The 10,096-nt window shown below is 39.0% G+C and overlaps 1 protein-coding gene across 1 annotated transcript in view; it reads left to right on the top strand.

Annotated features, from left to right (window-relative positions):
• Window positions 1-4,849: 4,849 nt before the first annotated feature.
• Window positions 4,850-10,096, top strand: part of LOC123986889 (protein furry homolog) — a 30,145-nt gene continuing 24,898 nt past the window's right edge. Inside the window, exons 1-9 of the mRNA XM_046075306.1 lie at window positions 4,850-4,861; window positions 5,473-5,526; window positions 5,675-5,814; window positions 6,478-6,568; window positions 6,746-6,825; window positions 7,068-7,148; window positions 8,441-8,609; window positions 8,990-9,082; window positions 9,376-9,474. Of these exons, the coding sequence (XP_045931262.1) occupies window positions 4,850-4,861; window positions 5,473-5,526; window positions 5,675-5,814; window positions 6,478-6,568; window positions 6,746-6,825; window positions 7,068-7,148; window positions 8,441-8,609; window positions 8,990-9,082; window positions 9,376-9,474 (819 nt within the window). The remainder of the gene's footprint in view (window positions 4,862-5,472; window positions 5,527-5,674; window positions 5,815-6,477; window positions 6,569-6,745; window positions 6,826-7,067; window positions 7,149-8,440; window positions 8,610-8,989; window positions 9,083-9,375; window positions 9,475-10,096) is intronic.

Here is a 10,096-nt window from a genome sequence, read left to right as displayed (position 1 = left end):
AACGATTTCTTTTACCTATGATGAGCTGTGAGCGTACTCTGTTAGTCTTTGGCAGTCAGACAGCAAAGAGCGGGTTGATCAGGACCACTTTGCTGCCTGTTGAACAGTTTCTCAAACTTGATCCTTTCTGTGACTGGTGAACTAGTGGGATTGCATTTTCCAAACTGGTCCGTTTAATCCAGAAATGTCGGCGCTGGGTGGGTGGATTAGTCTGCCGGGCTGAACGTACATGTACATATCAAGACATTACACCTGTTCTATGATGCCACAGCGAGTAACAGGTGGCTGAAACCATCTTGGGTGATTTCAGGGCACTGCAGTCTTATTTTAACGTTTGTTTGTTTTCTGTTTTTAAATTTAAAGGTCCAGATAAGCTTTAGATTGAATGTGGAGATGAAATCCCAGAGTGCATTAACTGATCTCTGATTTGTAGGATGAACAGATGTTTGTGTTTGATACAAATAAGAAGCACAGGATACTGAGGTATGTGGTGCTTTACCAAAAGTATTATTGGGGAGATTTTTCTTTAAATGGTTCATTGATGTTGGGGCAAAGTTGTGTTACAGTTAAGGTGTGTACAGAGATGGTATTCAGTGTGACTGAGATAAAGTAAAAACCCAGTGGTAGCAAAGGGGCCAAGTTTGAGAAATGCATTCATTTTGCTCTGGAAACACTATTCCAAATCTGTGGAAGGGATACTGTTGGCACGAGCACATACTAAAACGGCTAAAGGGCAATACAGTATAGAGTTGACGTCACTTGTTAATACCTTTTTGTCATTTGTTTTTAGTATTATCAATCTCATTGTTAAAATGCAATAGAATCCTTGAGTCTCAGATAATTTGTTTATAAGATTGAGTTTTAATTTTGTCAGACAGATCCAAGGATTTATTTGTCTGAGAATTTCTCATCACATTTTTGATGATTGTTTCAAGGACCTTTTTTTATTCTGATGAAATTGTAAACACTGGAGTGAAAGCAAGAGAAAAAAAGACAAAAAAGAGAGATGGATATTTTTTTCCTTCAGACTGTACTAGATTTTAGGTTTTAGACAAAGCCTATTTCTCCTCAACTTGACACAGAAGATGGACAGAACAATTTGGATCAGTACAGTTGAGAGCCCAGTATGTTCAGTAATTTTCACATTAGAGGCAGTAGTACCACAAGAAAATGTTTTCTTTCTTATACGAAGTCCCTGGTATTTGTAGTAAATTATATTGATAATGGTATTAGATGAACAACAGCATAACAGTAGCTATCACAGATTAGTTGTTTTCTTTTATTAGTCTTGCATGCAGAGTTATGGTCCTCAGTTAAGATAGGATCTTGATATTGATTATTTTGTGTAGGAAAACGAGTGCATAAGAATAACTTCCTAAAAAAAATGTTACAATGATTATTGTAAAATGGGCTAACTAATATGTACCCTTGTGATCCAATTAGTTTCAAGTATATGAAAATCAGAGGAGAGGCTTCTTACTATTATGCTGAAATAAAATAATTTGTAAAGGACTTTTGTATGCTTACTGTCTGTTTTGACTTTATTTCTACTTTTTTTTTCATTTCACATGGTAAAGTAAAATGGTAGACAGTTCAATAAACATGAGAAATCCTTCATCAGCCATTCCATCATTAAAAAAAACCCTGTCACTCATATTTTGTTAATACATGTGGAGTTGTGTTTCAGAAAGGACTACTCATGCATCCAGATACGCTTGTTTTCTGGGCAATGTGAAAAAAATCTTTTTGATAAATGCTTATATAGTTAAGGGGACAGAGGGAAAGTCACAGGGTGATGCTGGAAACCTTAGGTAACCTATGTGTCATGGTTTTGAGTTCTTATGTATTTCCTGTTTTATTTTGGTGGAATCATTCATCATGCGTCCTTGTTAACTTCCTGTCTTTGTGTTTCTGCTTTGTGCATTAGGTTATGTTTTTTCTTGTGTCTTTCATTCATTCTGTTTCCTATTTTACTTTGTTTCTCACCTCTTGTTTCAGTTCACTACATGTCCTGCCCTGGTGTGTTTCCCGCCTGTGTGGTTGTCACTCACCCCTCTTGTGTATATACAGTAGCCCGCAAAGTTTTAGGCAGGTGTGGAAAAAATACTGTTAAGTAAGAATGCTTTCAAAAATAGATATGTTAATAGATTATACTGATAATGAATTACCAAAATACAAAGTGAGTAAACATTCATTTTAAACAAATCACTAGTTGGTGTGACCACTGCCTTCAAAACAGCATCACTTCTTCTATTCTTCTAGGTTCACTTGCACATAGTCATGGGTTTTATAGGCGTATTGTTAGGTGGATGATTTTATCAATGATCACCAATGTAGGATGAAACAGACATTGACTGAAACAGCTGTGTAGGAGGAATACAACTGGGTGAGGAACAGCCAAACTCGGCTAACAAAGTGAGGTCGCTGAAGACAGTTTACTGTCAAAAGCCAAACACAATTGTAAGACTGAGCACAGCAACAATATACAAGATATAATAGTTATACCGCATCAGCAAGCTCTCTCCCAGGCAGACATTTCAAGGCAGACAGGGGTTTTCAGATGTGTTTATCTGTTTCCCTTTGACCTTGCCTGTTTTGTTGGATTTCTTTCTGTGTTGGACTGCTTCCTGGTTATGACCCTTGCCTGCCTAACCATCCCATAAGCCTGTTCATTGGCTTAAAACCATTATTCAATCTTTGATCTGCATCTGTTCTGCCTCCGGTGTCTCCAGTTCATTCCTATCCCTTGAGTTCCTGCTCCCCTGGTTAGCATTATTGTAACACTTTTGAGAAGACAAGTTAAAATAAAGTTGGGGTAGTCAAACAACATATTAACCCCTTAACGCCTGAATTCTTTTACGATCAAAAATTTAAAAAATGTGTTTATTTGCTTTCAAGCTGATGTTAAATTAAGTGAAGATTGTTAATTTGTCTTTAGAACATAGAAAAGAGAAATTCAGGTATGTGTAGGTATGATGCAAATTAGCGACAACAGGCATAAATGAGAAACCAGGGCTTGCAAAAGGTTCCCTAGGTTCGTATCAAATATGCACCAACAGCCATTGGGGGAATCCATGTGCTATCTTGGCTTGCAGTCTGCAAGGAAGAGGTATGATGCGAATTCGCGACCATCGGCGTCAAGGGGTTAACTTGTGCAGACAAGGTATGATCTTATGCACACAAGTTAATATTTTGTTTGCACTATATACACAGGTGCTGGTCATATAATTAGATAATTAATATCATCAAAAGGTTGATTTATTTCAGTAATTCCATTCAAAAAGTGAAACTTGTATATTATATTCATTCATTCATTCCACACAGACTGATACATTTCAAATGTTTATTTCATCTAATTGTGATGATTAAAACTGTCAACTAATGAAAATCCCAAATTCAGTATCTCTGAAAATTTGAATATTACTTAAGACCAATACAAAAACAGGATTATAGAAATGTTGGCCAACTGAAAAGTATGAACATGAAAAGCATGTACAGCACTCAATACTTAGTTTGGGCTCCTTTTGCCTGAATTACTGCAGCAATGCGGTGTGGCATGGAGTTGATCAGTCTGTGGCACTGCTCAGGTGTTATGAGAGCCCAGGTTGCTCTGATAGTGGCCTTCAGCTCTTCTGCATTGTTGGGTCTGGCGTATCGCATCTTCCTCTTCACAATACCCCATAGATTTTCTATAGGGTTAAGGTCAGGCGAGTTTGCTGGCCAATTAAGAACAGGGATACCATGGTCCTTAAACCAGGTACTGGTAGCTTTGGTACTGTGTGCAGGTGCCAAGTCCTGTTGGAAAATGGAATCTGCATCTCCATAAAGTTGGTCAGCAGCAGGAAGCATGAAGTGCTCTAAAACTTCCTGGTAGACGGCTGCGTTGACCTTAGACCTCAGAAAACACAGTGGACCCACACCAGCAGATGACATGGCACCCCAAACCATCACTGACTGTGGAAACTTTACACTGGGCTTCAAGCAACGTGGATTCTGTGTCTCTCCTCTCTTCCTCCAGACTCCTTGATTTCCAAAGGAAATGCAAAATTTACTTTCATCAGAGAACATAACTTTGGACCACTCAGCAGCAGTCCAGTCCTTTTTGTCTTTAGCTCATGCGAGACGCTTCTGACACTGAAACCCATGTCTTGAAGCACTTACTCCAGCTGCAGTCCACTCTTTGTGAATCTCCCCCACATTTTTGAATGGGTTTTGTTTCACAATCCTCTCCAGGGTGCGGTTATCCCTATTGCTTGTACACTTTTTTTCTACCACATCTTTTCTTTCCCTTCACCTCTCTATTAATGTGCTTGGACACAGAGCTCTGTGAACAGCCAGCCTCTTTAGCAATGACCTTTTGTGTCTTGCCCTCCTTGTGCAAGGTGTCAATGGTCGTCAGGTGTCAAGTCAGCAGTCTTCCCCATGATTGTGTAGCCTACAGAACTAGACTGAGAGACCATTTAAAGGCCTTTGCAGGTGTTTTGAGTTAATTAGCTGATTAGAGTGTGGCACCAGGTGTCTTCAATATTGAACCTTTTCATTTCAATATTCTAATTTTCTGACATACTGATTTTGGGGTTTTCATTAGTTATCAGTTATAATCATCAAAATTAAAAGGAATGAACACTTGAAATATATCAGTCTGTGTGGAATGAATGTATACATTATACAAGTTTCACTTTTTGAATGGAATTACTGAAATAAATAAACTTTTTGATGATATTTTAATTATATGACCAGCATCTGTATAAGGGGTGTCACACACAGACTTTCCAGTGATCAAGGTATCTGTGATTTTACCCAGGCGAAGCAATAGCACATAGTACATAGTACATCCTATGCGCAAAGGATGGCACAGACAGTAAAGTACCTGATATTCACCAAGAGGGAATGAAACCGGAAAACAACATGAAACAGACTGCTGTGAGAAGCAGAGACAATGGTTACGCACTGTAACACTCCAGCACAGAGCAGAGGAGTTACAACAGCTCTCCATGCGCCCAAAGGCATGAGGGGGAGCGCACAGTTAAAACACCACCTATAACAATCATTCTGACCAAACAGTCCAATACAGAGTGAGTCACAGAAAAACAAGAGACATCCTGCAGATAGAAACGAATGAAAGAGAAGGGGGAGTTAACAAATAATCAGAATATTTATAGAATATGTTCTCTTTCAAATAAAACATTTTTAGATATGAGTGGAAAGCTGCATTTATAACATTTTATACTCAATGTTGCTTAACCGTGTCATGTGATATGCTAATTTAGTATACTTTAAGAACATATATTACTGGGACTGCTATTGAAAATTGCAGATTTAACAGACACAAAACAAGGGCAAAATGCACTCTGCAAAATTGTAAAACCTTAAGGGTGTGTTTCCTGTCTCAAAGCTTCATAATAAAATGTCTACCTGTTCCCGCCTCTTCTAACATGAATGTCTTCCCCTCTGTCTGTTCTTATCTTGCAGGAGAAGCCTCTCAACAAATCTCTGCAGAGAGGAGAGGACCCACAGTTCGACCAGGTGTGTACCTGACACGGACCCATCAACAGCAATATGTGCTGCCCCTTTTGTTTCTCTGTCACCAAATCTAGCTCTAACATTGTCTTATATTGGGAATGGGATTGACCTCTCCCTCTCTCCTGCCTATCTTGCTCACCTTCACCTACAGTTGATCAGCAGTATGAGTTCTCTAGCAGAGTACTGCCTGCCATCTATCCTGAGGACTCTGTTTGACTGGTACAAGAGGCAGAATGGCCTGGAAGATGAATCTCATGAATATCGACCCAGAGCCAACACCAAGTCAAAAAAGTGAGAGGAAGATGCAAACAGCACACACATACAATTGTAAAACTCTTCTTTGGGCCCACCTGAGAAGTTGGATCCTGGCTCATAAAGTTTTTTTCTTGTTTTTTTTAACAAACCTTAACCATAAACGTCTCTCTTACTCAGTAATGTAATGAGGGGCTTGAAAACCATTGAGCAGGAACCTGAAAAACAATTACATTTCTGTTTGTTTGTTTGATTCAAGTGTCATACACCAATGTTGCCGAGCCTACATGAACTTTCAAGACACTACTTTCATTACCTTTAGAGACAATAAACAATAAGCAATACTGTACGTATGGCAGACTAACTAAATATAACCCTACAAACAAACATCAGAAAACTAATGTAAAACTATACTTCCACTGAAAAAATACACCAATAAACTGCACTGAAGATGTTGTCTTTGCAGAAGTGTGTTTCCAAATCTCAAACAAACTGGGTACACACAATTACATAGTGGACCAGATGGTGCCTACAATAAATTTATCAACGCAAATCAAATAGAAGCAGAACCTCACGTGTGACACATTTGTGTGTCGAGTACAGAGGCAAGAACAGTAGTGTGCACTTGGGCCCCTGTACAGCATCAACACTGTGACTGTGAATGTGACACATAATGCTTCTGTTTCTCCATTTCTGTCTTAGTGATGAGCAACAGAAGGACTACTTATTGGAGCGGAGAGATCTGGCAATAGATTTCATCTTTTCTTTAGTGCTTATAGAAGTTTTGAAGCAGGTGAGTCTCAGTTTACAGTGTGATCCGTCATTCTGCACAATGCTGATATTGCTACTACTGTTTCAATTATTTAATACTGTGAAAGAGTTTAAACATGCACAGAAAACAATAGGAGGAAATAGCAAATGTAGACGTAATGATTTCAGAATAAAATGACAACGTTTTCTCTGACTCCAGATCCCCCTCCATCCTCTTTTGGATGGACTCATCCAAGAAGTTATAAACCTGACCTTCAAGCACTTCAAATACAAGGAAGGGTAAGACTGATACCATACCAAACACAAATAATTTACTAGAAGGCTTTGAATGAAGCACAGTTTAGAGTGTCAGTGCATTTACTGCTTTTACCGTCTGACCAGTTGCAACATATTTACATGCAGTTATGACATCCGCATGCATGTATACACAGCTTTTACAAATACAAGAAATGTATGGATTGTTTCCACAGTTCTGCACAGCACTGCACATGGTTGATTGTTGTTTTGTGTTTACTTCTTAGGTATCTGGGACCTAACACAGGCAACATGCACATAGTGGCTGACCTCTATGCAGAAGTTGTGGGAGTTGTAGCTCAGTCCAGGTACTGTTGTGCAAATTAATGTTTATACTGTGTGTGTGTGTGTGTGTGTGTGTATGCATACACATTAAGTGTTTATATATCAACAGGGAGTAAATTGTGTAAACTGTGGATTGTTTGGTCTAAATATCTCAAAACTATTGAATAATCAGTTATAATTACAGAAAGATTTTGTTACAGTTTGGAATACAATTCTTCATGTCTTTAAAATTTCCAGGTCATGTTGCAGCTGTGGGTTGATTTGTAAGGGTGGAAATTTTAATGTGTAGTTTCAGTAGCTACTTCTTCTTATGACCCCATTTTCAGTAGAAAGCAATTACAAATGCTGTCTTTAATACAAGTGAGGAAAAGAAACAAACGCCTGCCATTCCCTGTGTGCTAGTACTGTGACGTGTGTGTGTGTGTGTGTGTGTGTGTGTGTGTGTGTGTGTGTGTGTGTGTGTGTGTGTGTGTGTGTGTGTGTGTGTGTGTGTGTGACGTGTGTGAGATGGCAACTGAGCATAATGACACTCCAGATGATGGTCCTCCGCCTGTTTAATGTTGTGTGTGATGAGAGATGAGCACTGTTCCCATTTTCCAGGAGGTTATTACAGTGATGGAGGAGGTTCACAGGGCAGCTCAGTCACTGCTGTCTCACACACACGCACACACATCATTTAACACAGTCATCAATCTAATAATGGATACGATTTAATACTTGGAAATCTAGCTTAGAACGTAGACTGTCTTCTGTATGGGTGGTGGGATATATGTTGTTCATCATTTACACACAGGGCTATGAAAAGGTACACATAGGCTTAAACAATCTCAGCGCATACTTTATTCTTGGCATTACCTGTGTGTTTTTCCAGCTTGGTTTATGGATCACGGTGTTTATGTGTATCTTATTTAAACACTCAGCACTAAACAGAAGGCTGAGGACTGTTCTACTTACTTAACTGCTGTGGCAACCCCCGTGAAGCATGCAAAAAGCACGTGACAAAAAACGCAGACACCCTTAACACACATACACATTCCCTCCACATCACCCCTTCAGATGCCATTCTAAATATAGGCCTGCAGAGCACTGTTGGTAAAATCTATTTGTATGGTGGGTACATATGCAAATACATGAGTTAGAATAGACACATGATGCAATATTAGCAAGTAAATACGTGACAAAAATCTTGCTGCTTAGTTGTAGTAATTCTACTAACAATATCACTACTCACCTGAGACCTGGATATGAAATTATTTACTAAAACTGAAGAGAATAGAGTGACTTTTTACGCCTGGTGACCATTTCCCTTCGGCAGGTTCCCAGCAGTGAGGAAGAAGTTCATTTCCGAGCTGAAGGAGCTGAGGCAGAAGGAGCAGAGCCCCTACGTCATCCAGTCCACCATCAGCCTCATCATGGGACTCAAGTTCTTCCGCATCAAAATGTACCCGGTGGAAGACTTTGAAGCCTCCTTCCAGTTCATGCAGGTAGACTGAGCTGAAATAAATTGTCACCTTACCAGTTATTTACATGCCAACAAATTGTAAAGAGGCTCTTTACAAGGTTTCAGGGAGTGTTCACAGGACAGATGTGCTCATTCTCTGCATACATTCATGTCTGGAAGCAGTTTAGTGCTATTACAGAGCCATCCTATTGGCTTTTGAGAAGTTCCACTGAAGTAATTAGGTGCTTAGTGCCTTGTTTAGGGGCACTTTTAAAGGCAATTACAGTGGTGAGAATGTTTCTCATTTCCTCCCACCATGACAAAACAGGGATTTGAACCGATGACCTTGCTACAGAATTATCATATACATATATTGTTTCTCTCACTGTCTCTGACTCTCTCTCTCTCTCTTTTTGTCTTTAGGAGTGTGCACAGTATTTCTTGGAAGTGAAGGATAAAGACATTAAACACTCATTAGCTGGACTCTTTGTGGAGATACTGGTACCTGTAGCTGCTGTAAGTGCATTTTGTCTTACTGCTCAGAGCACTTTTGCTTTTTTTGGATTCATTTTGAGCCAGAGTCAGATTGAAGTTATCGTTTTTCTTTTAAAATAAGACGTCTGTCTGTCTTTCGGCTGTATGTCTGCTTGACTAAATATATTGTGTTTGTATTTTGAAAATAATTCAAATCTTAAACTCATGAATATATAGTGTCTTGTCCGTCTCTGTGCATCAAGTAAAGCAGAAAAAGTACATTGGGGTTTGATAAAAACGATTTATAACCTCTGCGTTATTCGTCCTCCCCCTAGACTGTGAAGAATGAAGTGAACGTTCCCTGTCTACGAAATTTCGTAGAGAGTTTGTACGATACCACACTGGACCTATCCTCTAGGAAGAAACACTCTCTGGTAAGTTTCTCCCAATACTCTGTTTCATCACTGCTCGTCTCTCTTCATTTCCTCTCCATTAACAGCAATTGGTAATAGCACTTACTGTAACTCTCCAACATGTGGGCTTTTATCTCTCCATGGGAAGGAGACAGTAGTGCAGTCTGCAGTACACAGGCTAGTTTTGAAGCAGTGCCAGATGGGCAATATTTGCTCACAGCAGGGGAATGAGCAAATAAGATGCAGTGCATCTCCCTTATTAAGATACTGCTCTCACATGAACAAACACGCAATAAAACTACTTAGCTTAATTGTCAGGACTGGAATGAATATTATCTTTGGCACTGCCTAAAAGTTTAAACCATCAATATTAAGGAAGTGGCAACCGCCTGTCACGCAGGATTGCAGAAATTTTACAAAATTCTTTCCTGGTAACAAGAAGGTGTCTCACTTTTGTGCTTTATGTCTTATTTTCTTAAAACCAGTGAAACAAACCTGCCATTTTTGAGCGATTTTTTCAACTCCTTTTCAACTTATATCGACATTTTCCATGTTTTTTTCTGTATTTTAGTGCTGTAATCTCTTCAAGATACATGCTCATTTCTAGAAAATTATTTAACAGGTTTATTAATATTGAAGAAAA

Source organism: Micropterus dolomieu, linkage group LG18, assembly GCF_021292245.1.
Source record: "Micropterus dolomieu isolate WLL.071019.BEF.003 ecotype Adirondacks linkage group LG18, ASM2129224v1, whole genome shotgun sequence".
Taxonomy (NCBI): Eukaryota; Metazoa; Chordata; class Actinopteri; order Centrarchiformes; family Centrarchidae; genus Micropterus; species Micropterus dolomieu.
This window is presented reverse-complemented; position numbering and strand designations above follow the sequence as displayed.